This window comes from Lynx canadensis, chromosome E1 (assembly GCF_007474595.2).
Source record: "Lynx canadensis isolate LIC74 chromosome E1, mLynCan4.pri.v2, whole genome shotgun sequence".
In the NCBI taxonomy this organism is placed as follows: domain Eukaryota; kingdom Metazoa; phylum Chordata; class Mammalia; order Carnivora; family Felidae; genus Lynx; species Lynx canadensis.
Window position 1 is genome coordinate 46,348,749 of NC_044316.2, and position 21,033 is coordinate 46,369,781.

The 21,033-nt window shown below is 40.2% G+C and overlaps 1 protein-coding gene and 1 non-coding gene across 10 annotated transcripts in view; one reads left to right on the forward strand and one right to left on the reverse strand.

The window, feature by feature from the left end:
• BPTF (bromodomain PHD finger transcription factor) overlaps window positions 1–21,033 on the reverse strand; it is a 150,489-nt gene that overhangs the window by 5,884 nt on the left and 123,572 nt on the right. For 6 of the 9 annotated variants that reach the window (XM_030296332.1, XM_030296331.1, XM_030296337.1 and 3 more), the window contains 4 exons: window positions 14,527–14,861; window positions 10,584–10,776; window positions 9,659–9,743; window positions 3,346–3,532 (listed from right to left, as the gene is read on the reverse strand). In XM_030296332.1, coding sequence (XP_030152192.1) covers window positions 3,346–3,532; window positions 9,659–9,743; window positions 10,584–10,776; window positions 14,527–14,861 — 800 coding nt within the window. Of the gene's footprint in view, window positions 1–3,345; window positions 3,533–9,658; window positions 9,744–10,583; window positions 10,777–11,523; window positions 11,698–14,526; window positions 14,862–21,033 lie in introns of all 9 variants that reach the window. The other 3 variants (XM_030296330.1, XM_030296333.1, XM_030296334.1) reach the window with 1 other exon arrangement.
• TRNAK-CUU lies at window positions 16,372–16,444 on the forward strand. Its single transcript has one exon. It is a non-coding gene; the product is annotated as a tRNA-Lys (tRNA).

Below are 21,033 nucleotides of genomic sequence, written 5' to 3' on the forward strand. Positions count from 1 at the left end.
CCTCTTGAGAATGCTCCATTCTCCTGCTCCAGTTTGGACTCCCTGCTGCATTAGCCTGCTGTACCAATGTCGTCATGAGTTAGAGTGATTCATATTATTTTCCTGAACCGCTTGTTTCTTGGATCCAAGATCTTTTGTTTTCTTGAGTTATTTTGCTAGCGCACATCTTAAAATAACTTGCAAAGAAAGGATTCACGGGAAGGAGTCCCTTTATGGGTCCTTCCATGACTGAAAGTGCATTTGTTCTGCCCCTGCACTTGATTGTTTGGCTGGACACAGAATCGTAGGTTGAAAATCATTTTTCCTCAAACTTTTGGACGTATTCCTCCAAAGTCTTCCGGCATTCCATGTTGTTAGAGAGAAGTCTGATACCAGTCAAATTCTTGTTGCTTTATAGGTTGTTTTATTTTCTTTAGAAACGCTGAGAAAAACTTCTTTTATCCTTGGCATCTGGAAATTTTACAATGATGGATATGTGGGATGGACTTTTTCCCATTTGTCCAGCTGGCTTATATGTTTACCAACTGTCCTTATCATTCCATACCCCTCTCACCCCACAAGAATGAAGCCCCAGAGGGATTCAATATCTGACACACAGCAGGGTCTCAATAACCATTTGATGAATGAATGAATCTGTTCTGCTTGAACTTGAAGTCTCGTGCCTCTCATCAGCTCAGGGAATTTTTCTTGTATTAGTCTTTTGAAAATTTATTTTTCTCAGTCTTCTCTCTTCTTCTTTTCTGGAATTTCCATTGAGTACTAGAAATGCTACAATGCATTTTCTTCCTTTCACATTTTTCATTGACTTGTCTTTTTGTTCTTTACATTGAGAAAGTCCTTGATTTTAACTTTCACTGTTTACAGTAAGTTTAGTTTCTTTTCTAGCCACTCCTTCTAACTGTTCTTTATTCCTAATATCCTTTTCGCCATTTTGTAGTTCAAGATTTTTTTTTTTTTTTTTTTTTTTTTTTTTTTAAGTAAACTCTACTTGCAACGTGGGGCTTGAACTCATGACTCCAAGATCATGCTCTACCAACTGAGCCAGCCAGGTGCCCCTAGATTCACTATCTCATAAAATTTCTCTTGGGACATGACTTAGAGGCTTGGTTTTTTGTTTGTTTTTCTTAAGTTCTCTTTTATCTGTTCTGCTACACCTTGACCTTTCTCTTTTACGCTGCAAGCTTTCCTTACATATCTGGTCATCCCTGGCTATCTGTTCACACTGAAAGAGAGGAAGTTGAAGGACCAGAAAGGTGCCTGCAGAGCCCTATGCACCTGTGTAAGGCTGACTGGCAAGTGTTGCCTTCGATCAAGGTTTCTTAATTTCAACACTACTGACATTTGGGGGCTGGATAATTCTTTGTTGGGGGCGGGGGCGGTCTGGTGCACGAGGACGTTTAGTTGCATCTCGTCAGCATTACTTCCCACCTCTGAGTGACCAACAAAAATGCCTCCAGGCATTGCTGAACATCCCGTGGGAAGTATGGGGGTGGGCAAATTATCCCAGTCGAGAGCCACAGCTCCAGAGTGACAGGGCCGTGGACCCAACCAAACCTCAGGTCGGGGGACTTTACTCCGAGTCCAATTCTCTTCTGCCTACTCCAGGTCTCTGCAGAAAGCTTATTCCATTTCTCCAGGGAAGAAACCTGTGTTCTTCCAGTGCTTCGGGCTGCCCACACAGGGCTGTCTGTACACAGCTTACAAAGGGTGACTAGCCCATATACAGATCTTTAACTCCTCTCTTGCCTTTTATTGTGTTTTGGACTCTTCGTGTTGGAGGCTTGCAGCAGGTCTACTGGTCAGCAAGCGGTCACCTCTGCTGAAGAGCCGGCGAATGGCCTGTGGCACCCCTGGCTTTGTCAGACGATCCTTTCATCTGCTTTCTGTATTCTAGAATCTGTGGAAACCTCATCAGTAACATCTACCATATTCTTCTCATATTCTGAGTTTATCCCTTTTTATTCCTTCATTATTATTTTATGAGGGACTTTACCATATTGAGTAAGTCGTCCTCTTCCACTTTAGGTTCTACGGCCAATGGGTTAACAGGAGAGGATACAAATGGGAGTTTCAGAGATTCTGTAAACTCTCTTCGTTCTTGGTCTAGAGCCTGCCTACCTACCTGGTTTCCTTCCTTCCTTGCCTATACTTTTGATTCCCTGGGACACCTTAGCTAGGCTTGTCCTTCATTTTTAGTTTATGTCAACGGATTTTAAAATGCAGTTCTTGATCTACCTTGCTGCGGGACAAGGAGAGAGACAACACCCTATGGATTTTCCTCAGAAGAAAATAACTAAGCACAGCACTGATTCTTACACTTTGATACGCAGAGTTCACTAGATAATAGAGATGCCCAGGCCCCAGACCAGCCAAGATCTACCCCGTCCGAGTACCTAGGGAGGATCAAGCATGCAAGCTGGTGGATGGGGGATGACGGTGAGTAGTGAATATCAGGGCTACAAAGTGGTGGAAGTTATCACAGGAAAAGAGAACAGGGCTCTGTTGGAAAGAAGAAAGTCATGGGCTTGAGAAGAGGAGACTGAGGTTCAGAAACAAAAGGCACGAAGATGCTGTATCTGAATACCATGCAAAGTTGCTCACTGCTTCTGTGTTACCGGAGGTTCAAAGTAAAGGCCGGTGGACTTAAAGTCTAGTTTTGCTCACAGGAAAAATACCCAGAGAAATAAAACATTTTATGATTTCAAAGATATAGCAAGCATAAATTAAGGAGAAAGTGCTTAAATCCCCTTTCCTAGTCTTCCCCTTACTCTACCCTACAGAACAGTAATTTTTATGCTTTGGTAAACTCAGTAAGGGCAAGAGCTCTGTCTTGCTACTAAATTTTTGTGTGCCCCATGGCATGTTTCTTCTTTAAATATAAATATATGTTTATTTAAGTATACATATATATTTATTTATTTTATCAAGTAAACTCTACACCCAACACGGGGCTTGAACTCACTGCCCCGAGAGCAAGAGTCGCACACTCTTCCGACTGAGCCAGCCAGGTGCCCCTGCCCCGTGTGGCATTTAAGAGAGCATCTTGCATTCTATAAGCATCTGATAAGTGCTTTTTTTATTAAAAAAAAAAAAAAAAAAAAAAAAAAAAAACCCAAAACTTTAATTTTCAGCAGATCACAAACTCAGCAACTTCTCGTTGCTGAGTCTGTCCTCTTGTCCTTGGCAGTGTATTGTAATGCTAGAGTCTTGATTTTTTTTCTTTTTTCACGATTCTTGATTTCAAGGTTCAAATTTATCACAGACTGCACTGGCTGATCTAGACAAAAACAGTAGGAAGAACTGGAGGAACTGGGTTAATTCAGAACACGGAACGCATTAGCTCACCTGCTAGCCTTGAATCCTTTCAATTTCTGTACAAAGAATGATTCAAGAACTTCTGCACATTGGTAAAAAGGCGAGTCACTAGGATTGTAGTAACGACAGTTATCAAAAATTTTGGTCATGTCTGCCACAAATTCCGTCAGCTTTTCATAATACCGTCTTTGTACTCTTTCTTCCATGGTGGCGAGGTCTTAAAAACACAAAACACAGAACATTTTTAAAGCTTTAAGGCAGTTCCAATGTGAATGCTGCCCACAGTTCTAATAAGAATATAGGTTTCCTGCCCCAGCAGCCCCTGAAACGAAGCTGATTCACCACTGGGGACTGTTCAGCAATTCATGAAGAAAAAAGGAGCACTTCTCCAATTTTGGTTTTGATTGGGGGAGTCTAAAATATAAACCTTGGCTGCTATTAAGAAGGTTCTTTTACTTTCAGTTAACGAGAGAACAGCTCTTCATTCAGTTGGGTTGAAATAAAGGAAACTACACCCACACGATCAATACGCATCTAAGCACAATACATTTTTACATGCAAACAATTATGTGTATTACATGTACAAAGAGGAGGCAATCCAAAAGTAAGACCGAAATATCTTTGGGGCTTTGTGATACCTGTATTAGATGTTAATACCATCATTTTGCTTTCTTTACTAATTTTTATTGTTACCTTATATTGGTGGCAAGTGACACTTTAACAACAATTTTTGTAATGGTTTCATTTATTTTTGAGGGAGAGAGAGACGAGAGGGCAAGCCGGGGAGGGGCAGAGAGAGAGGGAGACACAGAATCCGAAGCAGGCTCCAGGCTCTGAACTGTCAGCACAGAGCCCGATGTGGGGCTCGAACTCATGAACCACGAGATCTTGACCTGAGCCGAAGTCGGACGATCAACCAACTGAGCCACTCAGGCACCCCAAGTGACACTAATGTAACACTTAAGGTGGCAAGGATATAAAGTGTCCACTTAAAGGGAAAAATCTTAGCTGACATGAATAAAAATATTAGTATCTAATACTACAGGTAGTATGCAGAGAGGACTAAAATCATTCAACTGGGACAAAGGTAACTGCTTTGGAATACACTGAGCTTAATCTTTTGAAATAACATTAGGTCCTAGGAGAAAGTTGTGTTTGAAGGAAAATTCCACATATGATCTCACATAAAAACCTGGGAGAATATGGGGCGTCTGGGTGGCTCAGTCGGCTAAGTGTCTGACTTTAGCTCAGGTCACGATCTTGTGGTTTGTGGGTTTGAGCCCCGCACTGGGCTCTGTGCTGACAGCTATGAGCCTGGAGTCTGCTTCAGATTCTGTGTTTCCCTCTCTCTCTCTATGCCCCTCCCCTGCTTGTGTGCTCTCTCTCTCTCTCTCTCTCTCTCTCTCTCAAAAATAAATAAACATTACAAAAATAAAAAAGAAAAAGGAAAAAAAAACCTGGGAGAATAAAAAGCTGGTGATCTCAAATCAATCTAGGTTTGACAGATTGAGAGATAATACAATTTCAAACTAAGTTTCAGTGATTATTTTAGAATTTGAGAAAATGATTTTAAAGCCCAAGAATATCTAAGAAACATTTGAAAAATAAACGTAAAAGGAGAGATTTTAATCTATCAGACATTAAACAAATATTATAAAGCTGTGACAATGGAAAGTGTGGCATTATGTAGGGTGACACAAACGTTAACAAAACTATTCAAAATAGGAAGAGACCTAATCATTTTCAGCAGAAGAATTTTATGTATGTCGAAGATGTCATGTCAAATAAGCCAAGGAAGGAAAACTCATTAAGAAACTGGGTTGAGGCGATAAATGATTAGCTGAACTACAGGTGCCATTGACTGATCTGGACAAAATACCTGCTACGTGACTAGACTATACTTTAGCTAAACTTCTCTCTTTCCTCCAGAAGCCTTAGCTTTGACCTACTCTCATCGTAACAGACTCAGCCCTTCCTCCATTATCTCTCCTAGAAATAGGCTAATGCAGGGGGTCTGCCCCCAACCACACCACTATTCTTCATCCTACTTGCCACATCCCATTCTTTCTAGCCTTGTTTACTCTTCCTTATAAAAGAAAAGCCCTTTTCTGCCTAGCCTTTGAGATGCCTACAGATCTGTGGTTGGCAGATTCTCCATATTACAATTTCCCCACCTCCATTTATTGTAGTCATCTTCCAAACAAGGTCTGGGGTGCCTGGGTGGCTCAGTCTGTTGAGCATCTGACTTTGGTTCATGTCATGATCTCCCAGTTCCTGGGTCTGGGCCCTGTATCAGGCTCTGTGCTGACAGCTCAGGAGTCTGGAGCCTGCTTTGGATTCTGTGTTTCCCTCTCTGTGCCTTCCCCCATTCGTGCTCTCTCTCAAAAATAAATAAACCAAAAAAAAAAAAAAAAAAAAAAAAAAAAGGAAAAGAAAAAGAAAAGTAAAGAAAAAAGAAAGAAACTGGGTTGAGGCAATTGCCTCTACAGCTGAAGAAAAAATTCTTCACACTAATGCCAAAGTAATTCCAGCTGGATTAAAATTTAAGGACAACGATGAAAACCATAAGGAGGGCTAAAAGGACTACATCATAAATGTAATTAATCACTGAATTGTGCATACTAGGTAGTTATGGTATGTATATTTTGCCACACATGTGCACGCACGCATCTGTCTCTGGCAGTGTCTGTAGGGAGCAGAAAAATACAACCGCAAACATGCTTCTGGCCTCATGAAATCCCAAGCAAGACTTGGGCACGTCTATTGTGTGCAGGGTATGGAGGCTGTACAGAAAAGGGTAAACATCTGACACAACACATCATTCTTGCGCTTAAATTCTGTGTGCTTACCGTCTGGCTAACTTTAATAATGTATGTGAATAGTGCCTGGATGTTTTGTGATTCCAACTTAATTAGATATCCCTCAAAAATAAAGTACCAGGAGAACATATATGTATTTATATACCTGGGGAAGCGCAAAAGACTAAAGGCATGACTCCAGAGGCAAAATTCATAATGATTAATAGATTTAAATCCCAAAACATTAAAAATGATCGTATGCCAAAAAAAATCAATAAGCAGCTTTTAAAAAACTATTTCTGGGAGAGGCAGAGTGAGTGCGAGTGGGGAGGGGCAGACAGAGAGGAAGAGAGAGAATCCCAAGAAGGCCCTGCGCTGTCAGCATGGAGGCTGACACAGGGCTCGATCCCATGAACCGTGAGGATCATGACCTAAGCCGAAATCAAGAGTTGGACGCTCAACCGACTGAGCCACCCATGTGCATCGGTATGAAACTTTTAAATGTCCCTGGTATATAAAGAGCCCTTAAGGAACATTGACAACAATATGAACATCCCAGAAACATTCTGTATGGGCAAAATACATAAATAGGAAACTCACATCAAGTTCAAACAGTAAGTACACAACACTAATTACTGAAGTCATGCAAAGCCAAAGAACCACATTCTTTGTCCAAATTGGCAGATATTAAAAATTAATACATCAGCCTATTTTCAACAATGATTCCAAGACAGAGAACGAGAGTGGTAGTACACTTCAAATTTTACTCTCTGCACCTCTGTAACATCTATACACCTAACATACTATTTTGAAATAATTATTTTCCAAGAAAATATTTCCTATCAAAAGCACGATAATACTTAGGGTTTTCAGGAGTGGAGAGAGAAGGATACAGTCATACATTATTATTGGAAACGGGTTCAATGTGCCGAAGTGCAATTCAAAAATACCTATCAAAAACGTACGGAGTATAAATACCATTTGACCCAGAAATGCTAATTCTAGGAATTTCTCCTCAGAAAACAAACAAGTGCAGGCAAATGCATGAAAGAAGATATTCACAGAAGTGTTGTTTATAACAGCAAAAACTGCACACAACTGACAACCCCATTAATAGAGAGGTGATTAAATACAGTATCTTAATTGCATACAATGAAAAACGATGTAGGTCTATACTATAGCTCATGTGAAAAAGGTACCGATAAATTTATAAAGTATGTTATAAAACAGGATTCATTCATATAACCCTATTTCTGTTTAAAAAAATTTATTAAAGCTGCTGATCTTATTGGTTCCCTCCTCTGAAAATAAACTATTTTTAATTAATTTATTTAAAAACATTTTTTTAATGTTTATTTATTTTTGACAGGGACAGAGAGAGACTGAGTATGAGTGGGGGAGGGGCAGAGAGAGGGAGAGGGAGACACAGAATCCGAATCAGGCTCCAGGCTCCGAGCTGTCAGCACAGAGCCCGATGCAGGGCTTGAACTCACGAACCGCGAGATCATGACCTGAGCTGAAGTCGGACGCTTAACCGACTAAGCCACCCAGGCGCCCCAAGCTATTTTCAATTTAGCCTGTATCTTTGCAGACATGTTTATGCATTTCTAAACACATTTATGTGCCCTTACAAAGTATGTAATTGTTTGCTGCTTAAAACCTAGGTATTTTTCTGTAACTTTTATTTTTCTTTCAAGAGTATATGTCTTGGAGATCTATATTATCTCCATGTATATACCGAATCACAAGAGAATGTTTATCTTGATGGTTAATAAAGATGAAGGGGGGGAAAAAAAACCCAGAAAACAATCCAGCTCTTTAAGAAAAGAATTTTGGTTAAATAAGTTAAAGTATATTCAATTCACAGACTACAGAAAGTCCTCGAAGTCATGTTATTGAAGATTAATGGCACAGTGACGTGTTTGTCAAACAGAGGACAATATTTATTTATTTACTTATTTTTAAGTTTTAATTTTTTTAGTAATCTCTGCACCCAACGTGGGGCTTAAACTCATGACCCTGAGATCAAAGGCGCATGCTTCCCCTACCGAGCCAGCCAGGCGCCCCTCAAACGAGATGATATGATCTCAATTTTCACACATACACACACATGCACATGCATGCACTCCAAAATGGGATTCAGTGAGGAAAAGATCCAGGTGTGTTCTATCTTTTCCTACTTTTTTTATTTCCTAGTTTTCCTATAATTGTGTTATGTTAAGAAGGAGAATTATCAGAGCGCCTGGGTGGCTCAGTCGGTGAAGCGTCCGACTCTTGATTTCAGCTCAGGTCATGATTTCACACTTCGTGGGTTTGAGCCCCATGTCAGGCTCTGCGCTGACAGTGCGGGAGCCTGCTTGGGATTCTCTCTCTGTCTCTCTCTTTCTCTCTCTCTCTCTGCCCCTCCCCTGTTCCTGCATGTGAGTGCTCTGTCGCTCTTTCTCAAAAATATAACTTAAAAAAAAGCAGAGTTATCTATCATCTAAATAAATATCCCTGGATATTTCTCAAAAGAGATTACAAAGATGTGAAATATGTACAGGGAGTAGCGTCTTCTACCTTCAACACCAGGCCGTTTAGCTGCCTTTTCAGACCGTTTTAGCTAAGCCCTCACGCCTACCTCCCCTTCAGGGTTTCCCCTCTTTGAACTAGCCATCAAACACAAACCCTTCCCATTTCTTGAAACTGAAACACAACTGACATATGACGCTGTATCAGTTTTCGGTGTACAACATAATTATCTGATTATACGTAGGTACTGCAACGTGATTGCCCAGTAAGTTTAATTAACATCTATCACCAACCGCATACAGTAAAAAAGTTTTTGTTTTTTTTTCCCTCGTGATGAGAACTGCTCAGATAATTCTCTTAGCAACTTGAAAATATACAATAAAATCCTTCTCATTTAGAAGATGGTCAGCTGGAGCTGCTTTTCTCTCTGGCAATTTTGCAAGCTTTGACGTACATTTTAATTTTTATAATTTCATTTGCAGATAAACTACTTTGAATGTAACCACCTGAGGCTGTTCATCTCAATACAATCACTTGTGACTGTTACCTGTTACCATTTTTTTTCCTGGGAAATGAGGATATATGCTCTTGGATCTCTACCGCGGGCCCATCACATTTCCTTTCCTTCAGGAAAAGATGAGGAAGAGGTAACAGGGAGCGATAAGAGACTCAGACCCTGACTCGCTCACTGATTTCACTCATCTTTCATATGGCTGTAGGATGCTCTGCTTCCGTATCACTGATTCAGCTATTCCTCTATGACGGCCACTGATGTCATTTCTGGTATTTCTGGGATTGACAACGGTACTGTGGTGAACAACATACTTGTGCCCATGTAAATCCTAATAAATGAAATTGCTGGGTCCAAGGGAATGCAGATTTAAACTTAATACACACTCCTAGTACATCCCACAAGTTACCACACCAATTTATTCTTCCACCAGCCTTGCTCAACGTATCGTCACGACGTATCACACGTGACAGATATCTGTGGAGACTTCTGAAAAAACTCCATATTCAACTCAAGTACCTACCCATTGGTTCCTTAATAACACCGTAATAATCTGGTGCATCATTAGGATCCACTGGCTCAAGGAAAGGCCAGGCCATCTTATGGGCCTGTGATGGGAGGAGAGAACATCATTATTGTCAGGTCATTTAAGTTTCCCATTTGAATTGCTTTATCAATCAACCCTTAAGCCCCAAAAGTCAGTTTTCAACCTGATAGATGAGATTATTTATAATGTAAACGTGAGTAGAGTTTTGCCCTACTTACAAATCATCTCGGGTGAGCATACTCTGTATTAACGGTTCTCAAAGGGTTGGTCTGAGGACCTCAACTGTGGGGGTGGGGCACTAGCTTAGAAGACAAGAAGTCTGTCCTCTCATTCCTACATGACAACCTGCTACCTGTAAAACTGGGGTGGAACAGTCACCATTGCAGACTAATGAGGTGTCAGACATGCTAATAAATAACTTCACCCACATATTGAGACCACTGTTGTCTTTTTAGTTCTTTTTTTTTTTTTTTTAAGATTTTATTTTTAAGTAATCTCTACACCTAATGCAGGGCTCGAACGCACAACCCCAAGGTCAAGAGTCGTACGCTCTTTCAACTGAGCCAGCCAGGTGCCCCCTCACTAGAATCTAATCGAACTGTTTTTCAATCTATGGTAGTGAGGAAAACTTTTCTTTAAAAATTACATTTAGGTTAAAAAAGTGAGTCGTTTTAAATACGAGTGTCAGATAAACACCATTCGAGCTAATGTGTGGATACGGTTAACCTGCTCGTGATATCGGCACGTGAAGGACTGAAGTCTGGAGTACTTCACTAGACTGGCTGGAGGTCAGTAAACGATCACAGATTCTGAGACTGGAACGTTCAAACCCCAGAAATGGCTCCAGAGTCAACGCTGGCTGATTTCAGCTGCAGACAACGCACACACGGCGTCTTCTTACCTGTAAAGAACGCAGCACCCTTTTCAAACCCTCGTAATCTTTCTCCGTTAGCGGCGTGAGCACTGTCATGGCATCCTCGGTTGACTGGCACTGTGGACAGACATACTCGTCAATGAGCTCTGCCTCACTCTGCAAGATGCCCACGCAGCGCCCATGGTACCAGTTCTGACACCGATCACAGCCAATATAAAATCTGCAAGATCCGAAATGGAAATGTGAGTTCAAAACAGATGGGATCACGTTACTTACATCTACCTTAAAAAGTAAAACATGCACCTGAAAAGATTCTAACTCTGGGTATAAAATAGTTTTAGTATCACAATTGTTTTAATACTTCTGAAGATTGACATTCAAATGTGTTAATTTAGTACTTCTGATGTTAACAAAGCACTAAAAGCTTATTAAGAACACTGTGTAATATTGGAGAATATGAAGAAAAACGTAAAACATTTGATTGACTTTAAAGCTCAAAACAAAATAAAGCCAAAAATCTTTCAACTAGTACCGTATCAAATGGGAAGCTGATACTGGCCACCCAACTGGGAGCTCAAAATCCTGTAAGCTAATAACAGAGTCTCAGAGCTTTTACCCAAATTAGTGTTTTTTTCTAACCTACAATAATGCACCATTTCAAACACTGATAAAATCCAAACAAGCAGGCTGTTTTCATCTCATTCGTTTCTGTTACATATTGAAGAATCAAGTCTACCATTAAACCGTATTTTTTCCCAATGCATCTCAAACATTCGCTATGAAGCAACACAAATTTTGAAGGGGAGGTAAAGAGAGAAAAAGAGAAAAAAAATTGGAAAGGAATTTGTAATGTAAGTGTATAATATATGCAGAAAAATATCTTGCTTTTTATTAAAATAAATAAGTAACCAGTCAGAGCAATTTGGCTTCCTAAATTATTAAATATGATGCTCTTATCAGAACTCACTGTGACTCATCATAAGGTGTTCTGCAGATACAGTACAATTCCTCACTGCTGCCCTCTTGTGCCCGTTTACAATCATTACAGATGTACACATCCATTTTCTTAGCCTCCTTTTCTGTGATGCCAACACATTCTCCATGATACCAGTTAGTACAAAGATCACAGCCAATATAGAACCTAAAAGTATTCACAATGAAAATGACAATGTAATTGTCATTTTGAGCTGCATGATACTTAAACCTGTCTTCCCTGTCCTGATTCACTTTCTTACAGGATAACTTTCTGCAATGAGTCAGCTAAACATCCTGAATCCAACCATTCTACCCCTGGCAAACTACAGCATCTGACACTGTATCAAGTGTGGAAACATAAAATCACTCACATCAATTTCAACAAATACACTGTTTGGTGAAACATGGGTCTTTAAAAACATACTGGAATTGGAAAAAATAAACAACACACTGATGGTAATGTCTCCCTCTTAATGAATGTGTGTAAAACTGTAACAGGCACAAAAACCAAAGCCGAAGAATCAAAGACTTACATCTGTCAAACCTATGCCACAGAAGCCATTTCAAATTCAGGGCTATTTCTTAGATAGGTTTGAAAATGTATCTCACGATTTAAATTTGAGAACAAAGCAAAGCGCAAACACCAAGTAGAAGTTACACTACGAGGAACATGCAGGTCAGCCAGGTGCAAAAGATAAATGGTCAAAATATGGCATGAAGAAGACAACTAAGAGAGGTACATGTAGTGACTCACTTTCTCCTAAGTTTTCTAAAGAAACACTGGAATTTAACCCAATGGTAACAGATTATGATGTGGGCCAGTTTTTCAGTTAATGTAACGTATGTGACAGTGTGGAGAGTGACCAGGTTAACTAACTGGTAAGGAACTGCTTCGATTCAAAACAGGGGGTACCCGGCGTGGACAGTGATACAGGATAGGTATCCAAAAAGCAAGAGGTTCCACAGTACTTGGCACGGTGGGGGTGTCGGAGTGTGTGACTGAGGGTAATCGCATTCAGCCAGGCCTCCAGGCTTTTGTAACAGAAGACCCCAAAGGATGGAACGAATGAAAAGCATCTCTATGGTAAACACAGAGTGCATTTAAAAGCGTTGACAGGAGCTGTGTAGGAACGCCATGTAAAAATCATAGCAGGAATCCGCGTGAATCATAAGGACCCGGACTGGCCTTGCTGACACGGTTCCACCAAAGTATTTCTTGGCGGATTCCCCTGGAGCGATGGAAGCAGTCCTCAAACTTCAAACTAACCTTCCAAACGAACGTAAAGGAATAACGTATGGTTGTGTGGTTCATCCTACTCCCATTAATTTTTTTCTTTTGAATTAAGACTCCTCCAGGATTTTTGCTGCCACGGGTGGGGGTTGGGCCTTCCAGGTGTTTTGTATGTTGCCTTCACGAGATGGTGGGCTACGTGTTCTGGAAGTAAGCTCTGGAAGTAAGCTCACTGGCTCCCCAAACCAACCTAGTTTGGTACAAGAGATTATAAAATACTCCTAAAAAACAGTAACTCATCCCAACTAGAACAGGGAGTGAATGAACCTGGTATACTGATATTTTAATAACACCCAACTAAAAATATGAAATATCCACAAAATAATGAGGCAATCTCAGTAGAAGGAGCACATACTTTCATGCAACTGAAGTATGACAAAGATGTTGGTGTGTGAAATGAATTTCTGTGATGTGGATATTTTAAATAAGCCACATTTGTCTAATTACTTAAATAAGTTCCATACACAGATCTTTGTGTAAAGAAAGTAAATCATGTTCTGCTTTATTCTGCAAATCATTATTATTTTGCTTAAAGGGAGGCAACTTATATTAGAACTAAGGGGGAAAAAATCAGTTAATAGGGCTCCACCTTTCACATGATACATAATTTCCAAGAGAGACAATGAAAAGGGAAGATGCCTAAGCTGACGTGTCTAATTCACCACATAGCTAAATCTACCAACAAAACGGTGTGACCTAGAACTTGCACGTTATAATTTTAAATAGCAAGCACGAAGGCAGCTCCAATGTTGTAACTTCTCACTGAAGAGATCACAATTTTATTCTATAAATTGGTTAGGCATCCACTTAAGGTAGATATTAAGCATTGCTACTTCTAAAGAATCATATATTCTTAGCATGATCAAACATTTTGGTCCTGCAAAAAATATCGTAGTTAATCTTGGCTTTAGAAAGCTGGCCTACGTTTAAACGCTCAAAAGGAAAGCTGGACAATGGGGTGAATGATAAGGATAACAAATGAAACTGCATTAATGGATTAGTGTTTCTAAAATCTTGTATGTATATCACCAAATACAAGTCACAACAGTCAAAAAAAGCTTCCAGCTGCCATGCTTATTGTCACATTTTTGAGGGTCATTATTAAGGACTGAGTGAAAACACTCCTTGTATTTTTCTGGCTTTTGTCCCCAGTAAGAAAGTGGGAACTTTGACAAAAATAATATTAAGTTTCAGTATCCCAATACAAAAACCACAGAATTGCTTAAAATTAAACAATAAAAAACCAAAACTACTCGAACTTGAAACCTTGTACACCATTCATACTCAGATAGTCTCTAAGATGTGATGTTATCGTAAGGTTGTGAACAGATTCCAGAAAGGATGCTCTCAACTTTGGGCAGCGATAGTAACACACCTCCTTCTCCCGACAGCATTACCGATTGGTTTGGAGTTAATCCAGAGAGAAGAGGAGAAAGCAAAAGAGCAACAGAAAGCTTGTTTTTGACAGAAAAGAATACGATGAAGAACAAACACGGATCATGAACACGTAAAATACAAAAGTCTTACTCTTCTAGTGTCATGTTTAAGAACATCAGATGCAAGACCACAGAGAAAACGTTATTATCCCTACTTTCAACTACTTTCATTGACATGGCTACCAATACACTCCTTTTCTTCACAACTGGAAATTTAACAGCTAAGCTTTTAAGAAAATAAACTAAGGCTCAAAAAAGATGTACTCACTTAGATTCATCGTAAGGCGTTTTACAGATACAGTAAAGCTTTGTGTCCTTCTTAGTTTCCTTTGAGGTAGTAGAGATCATTTTCTTCTTCTTGGACTTGGAGCTCGAGTCTCTTTCCTCTTCTCGCTTCCTCTTCTGGGAAGCGGCAGGCAGCGTGGCCGTGGCCGTGGCCGTGGCCGTGGCCAGGGGGCCCGTGTGCTGTGGGGGAGGCGGAGGCGGGGGTGAAGGCGGAGGGGCCGGAGGCGCAGGCGGCGCTGCGGGGGAGGGAGCCGCTACCGCTGTGGCCTGCACCATGTCTTTTTCTTTCTTAATCCTCAGGTCTCTCTTGAGCTCTTCCTGTTGTCAATTAAAGACAATACAAAGCTGTCATCGAACTCACGTACATGTCGGACTCGGCCAGAGGACTCTGCGTTCCCTCTCTTCTCACCTCCCCTCCCCTTGTTGGAGTGGCTCCAAGGTCAGCCTCGTGTGAGGGGGTTTGTAATTTTAGCGTCATCCTCACCATACTCTGAACCCAGTCAAAACAACGAGAAGTATAAAGCGAAGATTACAGAACAACTCGAGATCTGCCAGTCTCTTCAAAGGACACCTGCAGAAGATGATCCAGTTGCTGAAAACAACGTGCCCCGGGCTTGCTCTTATCGTGCCCCGGTTTTTTCTGTTGTTGCTCAGAATGGGGTTACAAGTGTCTTCACCCACTAGCTAGCTGCTTTCTGGCGGCTCACCGTCTGTGTCCTTATAAAAATTTCTTTTTAACGTTTATTTATTTTTTTGAGACAGGGAGAGACAGGGCATGAACGGGGGAGGGTCAGAGAGGGAGACACAGAATCCGAAACAGGCTCCGGGCTCCGAGCTGTCGGCACAGAGCCTGATGCGGGGCTCAAACTCACAGACCGTGAGATCGTGACCTGAGCCGAAGTCAGACGCTCAACTGAGCCACCCAGGCGCCCCCGTCTGTGTCCTTATAAACTGACCATGATTCTTAAAATTTGGCCTGACCAGCCACAAGTTGAATGAGAGACAGATTTGTCTAATTTATTAGGCTCCTAGGTCTAGAATTTAAAAACGCAGGAAGAGCTATTTTATCAACACACACTCTGATATAAAGTAAAACCCTTACTTCTCTTCACGTGAAATACTTTACAGATACACGTGTTACCTAGTGCTACAACTTATTCTTAGAAATGATGATTATTTCTCTGGAAAAGGCCATTGTCATTGGCATCCATGAACAAACCTGCTGTAAATAAATCACTGCTATGACCAAGCTTTTTTTAAAATTTGTTTATTATTTATTTTGAGATAGAGAGCACGAGCAGGGGAAGGGCAGAGAGACAGGGAGAGAGAGAATCCGAAGCAGGCTCCATGCTGTCAGCACAGAGCCTGATGTGCGGCTCGAACTCATGAGCTATGAGATCATGACCTGAGCTAAAATCAAGAGTCAGATGCTTAACCGACTGTTAAGCACGGTAAGATCTTTTGAATATCACAATAAAAAAATTTTTTGCAGTAATTTCTACACCCAACATGCGGCTCGAACTTATGACCCTGGGATCAAAAGTCGCATGTTCCAATGACTGAGCCAGCCAGGCGCCCTGTAAACATCACAAAAATTCTAACAAATAAACCTGAATGGTTCTGGTTTAATGAATCTTATTTTCTCTATTTAGCATCTAGATGGTCCGGTGAGTGAGAAGGTAAGCTGCATGACTATTCAGCAGCCCTTCTCAATGTAAAAAGTCTAAACCTTGAGTGTCATTTTCCTAATTAATATGATGCGTTTATAACGTAGTGAAATGGGTTTTAGTAAAATCAAGATGATCAAGATGGTTTGGTGGGGTGGGGTGCCTGGCTGGCTCATTTGGTAGAGCATGAGACTCTTGATCTCAGGGTCATGAGTTCAAACCTCACATTAGGCAGAGATCACTTAAAAAACCCAAAGATGGTAAGTTGGGTATACACTCGATCCCCCCCCTTCAAGAACACACCAATGACAGTAAACTATAAAACAGAGAAAAATTGAAAAGATAGAGCCATGTTTGAGTACAATAAATGTCTCTATGAAATGGAAACACAATACTGAACAGGGCTAAACATGCAGGCCCGGTGGACTCCAGGTTCAGAGGTAGGAGGAGATGGCCCAACAACAACCGGTCTCTGCAGGGAGAAAGGGACTCAACATGCTGCATGGGGGGGGGGGGGGGGGGGGTCACGAGAACAGGCTCCCTGCTTGATGTGGGGCTGGCTGCTCTACACTGGGCTTCCGGGGAAGAAACAGAACTCCTCTCACTTAAATGCCAAATGCAAATCAAATGAAAACATGTGATGTGAAAAAAGGCAAAGTCAATAACTGAATCTGAATTAATTCCAAATGAAATCAATTTTATAGAACAATTTGACCAAAAACTTCATAATATGTAGGTTTGAGATGTTCAAAGAGCTAAATGAAGGTTTAATTTCTATTAAGAAATGGTAAGAAATTACTTTATCAATAAGAGAAGCAGAGAGGGTTGGAGGAAAGACAAAAAGGTGGAACACAGGACATTTTCAGGGCAGTGGAACTATTCTGTCTGTAACTTGGGTTTGACATTACACATTTGTCAAACTCCCAGGACTGTGTAACACAAAGAGTGAAACAATGTAAACCGTGGACTTTAGTTAATAGCAATGTACTACCTGGCTCATCAACTGTAACAAATGGCCACACTGATACAAGATGTTAATAATAAACGTGTGTGTGTGTGTGTGTGTGTGTGTGTGTGTGTGTGTGTGTGTTTTGAAGGGGGGTGAGTATACAAGAACTTTCCTGCATAATTTTTCTGTAAATTTCAAACTCTAAAAAACAGTCTATTTAACAAAAAAGAGAGACAAGCAGAAATCATACAAGAATAAAGATATAAACAGGGCGCCTGGGTGGCTCAGTTGGTTAAGCATCTGACTTCAGCTCAGGTCATGACCCCATGATTCATGGGTTCAAGCCCCGCATTGAGCCCTGTGCTGGCAGCTCAGAGCCTGGAGCCTGCTTCGGATTCTGCGTCTCCCCCTCTCTCTCTGCCCCACCTCCACTTGCGCTCTGTCTCTTTGTGTCTCTCAAAAATGAATAAACATTAAAAAAAATTTTTTTAAGTATAATAAATTTTCTTACTCATTAGATTATGTAATATACGATTAAGAACACCATCCTGTATAATAGAATATTTACAGAAGCGCTGTTTTTTAAATGGCTGCACACTGTAATGAGTACAGAGACATATTCCGTATGTGTTGTCTCTAGTGTGATTCTGTTTTTGTATAAATTGAGTTCACATATGGATACATACATTAAAAATAATGTAAGTTATATTCTAAAATTATTTAACAACAGTCATCTCTGGGGGGTGCAATGACTTATAAATTTTTTTAATGTTTATTTATTTTTGAGAGAGAAAAAGACAGAGTGCAAGTGGGGGAGGGACAGAGAGAGAGAGAGAGAGAGAGAGAGAGAGGGAGACACAGAATCCAAAGGAGGCTCCAGGCTCTGAGCTGTCAGCACAGAGCGTGACGCAGGGCTCGAACTCATGGATCATGAGATCATGACCGGAGCCAAAGTTGGATGCTTAACTGACTGAGCCACCCAGGTGCCCCAACTTACAGAATTTTTTAATGTTTATTTACTTATTTTTGAGAGAGAGAGAGAGAGAGAGAGAGAGAGAGAGAGAGAGAGAGAACACGAATGGGGGAGGGGCACAGAGAGAGGGATAGAGAGTGGAGCCTGAGACGGTGAAACTCACGAACTGTGAGATCATAACCTGAGCCAAAATCAAGAGTTGGACGCCCAACTGACTGAGCCACCCAGAATCCCTGACTTAGATTATTTTCATTTGTTGGCCAAGCTAATTGTTTTCAAAGACATCTGACTGTACATGTCCAATTTATTTATTTATATGTAAAGAATACAGATTATAAATAAATCCCCATTCTGTGCAGAAGATGGAGTAGGAATAGCATATGACACACATTAGATGTTAAATACCAGCTGCATGAATTGAATGGATAAGTCACATTTATATCCTATTCCGCAAGCTGAATTTTTCATTCAAACTTTTCTCATGGAGAATTTTCCCCAAGGAATTAAAAACGAAAAGTACCAATTCTGCACTCACCATTTTGTTACAATGGCAGTCCACTGTGTGGACACCCAAATGCATTTAATCCAGTGGTTCCCAACTGAGGTACCTCTAGACAGTATTTGAGAATGTAGGTGGAGGGGCAAGGTCATTTTTTGGGTTGAAGGTGACACTATCATTTAGTAAATGCTTTGGTTCTTACAGTGTGTAAAAAAAACTGACCTATGGAAAGGGCCTAAAGTCCTTCTGTTGAGAAATACCAATTACTATGTGGATTTCAGGATGATTCCAGACTTTTATTATTATTATTATTATTAACATTCATTATGTCCTTGCTTACAAATCTTGCCTAATTGTTTCTTAGAAGAATTTCTAGAAGTGAAATTATGGATCAGAATATCCACATTTTAAAGAATTTTCATACACTGATGCAATGTTCTCTAGAAATATATATTTTCTCTAAAACGACAGTCTTTTCATTTCATTTGTACATTTATTGGTGTTTGGCATTTTTAAATTTGAAAATTGTGTGTTTCACACATTATTAGAGTGTTTCTTTTTTTTAATTTCAGCTTTATTGAGGTATCCCTGATAAAACTACAAGATATATTTACAGTACACACTGCAGTGACAGGATTTCCCCTCATCTAGTTAACTAATGTTCATCTTTTTCTTTCTGTTTTTATGTTCTCCTTTTTCTTACTGACTTAAAGAGCTCTTTAAATTTTAGAAATACTAATTCTGTCATAAATATCGTAAAATGTTTTTCTTGTTTGCTATCTGTTTTTCAATATTGTTTATTGTCTTTTCTTCATTCCAACAAAAAAATTTTTCTTCTGTCTTCACATTTGTCTTTTTCCTTTGAAGCATTTGAGATCTGTAATGCGCGGGAGTGGTTTTCCCCACTCCAAGATTACAAAGATGACAGGCCTGTTTTCTTCTATTATTTTTGTGGTTTCCTTTTTTACATTAAAATTTTTGATCTGAAATGAATCTTTAAAAAAAAACCCTCCCTACTTAAAACTTAAAATTTACTCATTTATTTTGAGAGAGAGAGAGCACGCACAAGTGAGAGAGAATCAGAGAGGCAGAATCCCAAGCAGGCTCCACACTGACAGAATGGAGCCCAATGCAGCTCGAACTCACAAACCGTGAGATCATGATCTGAGCTGAAACCAAGAGTCGGATGCTTAACCAACTGAGTCACCCAGGGGCCCTGAAATGTATCTCACACACAAAAGAATTTTTTTAAATGTTTATTTATTTTTGAGAGAGAGAGAGAGAGAGACAGAGAGTGAGAAGGGGAGGGGCAGAGAGGAAGGGAGACACAGAATCTGAAGCAGGCTCCAGGCTCTGAGCTGTTGGCACAGAGCCCGATGTGGGGCTCAAACCCATGCACTGCAAGATCATGACCTGAGCTGAAGTTGGACGCTTCACCGACTGAGCCACCCAGGTGCCCCTGCTATGAAATGTACCTTAATTTAAGGTGAGAGGGAATATTTGCTACTAAGAATTGGCTTTTGTTTATTGCCCTTTGACAACGGTTGTAGTCTCGACATTTATCTAGTGAGTGACTACCTCACTGAATCCTCTCATAAAATTTAGGGTGGGGCTGTTGATATAATATTATACATTATGATATTATATATACAATATAATATAATATTGTATCATATACAATAAACATTTTACCTTCTTTTTTTTCTTGACTTAATACACTATCTAGAAATTTCCGGAGGTAATAAATAATAATGGTGGTTTTCGGCACTGTCATCTGGTTTTTGACTTTAGTGGGAAGGTCTCTTAATGTCTCAGAGTTGTGGAACCATTGGTTGCTGGGCTGATCAATTTAAAAAAAAAAAATACTTCTCATCTTTTCAAAATATACAAGGCACATTTAGGTATGCTTTAGATAGCCTACTTCTAAGAAGCTGTTCAAATATGCATGAATAGATGTCTTCTTTCATTTTTAAATAACCCCAAGCAAGCAGAGGGTTAGCAATGCCTACAGGATCAGTTACAAGACAAGAAAATACGGGGTCTTATTTAATGGGTGCTCTTCTTCTTCTCCTTTTTTTTTTTTTTTTTAAGTTTATTTATTTATTTATTTATTTTGAGAGAGAGAGAGAGAGAGAGAGAGAGAGAGAGAGAGAATCCCAAACAGGTTCCACACTATCAGCGCAGAGCCCAATGTGGGGCTTGAACCCATGAACCATGGGATCGCGACCCGAGCCAAAACCCATTGTTGGATGCTTAACTGACTAAGCCACCCAGATGCCGCTGATTTAATGGGCACTCTTTATTTTTCATTCTTCCGACATTGTTTTATAGTTCTTGGTCTACCTTTCTCATGAAACTTGGCTTCTGATAACTTTTGGCGAGACTATGTCATAGAGAATAAA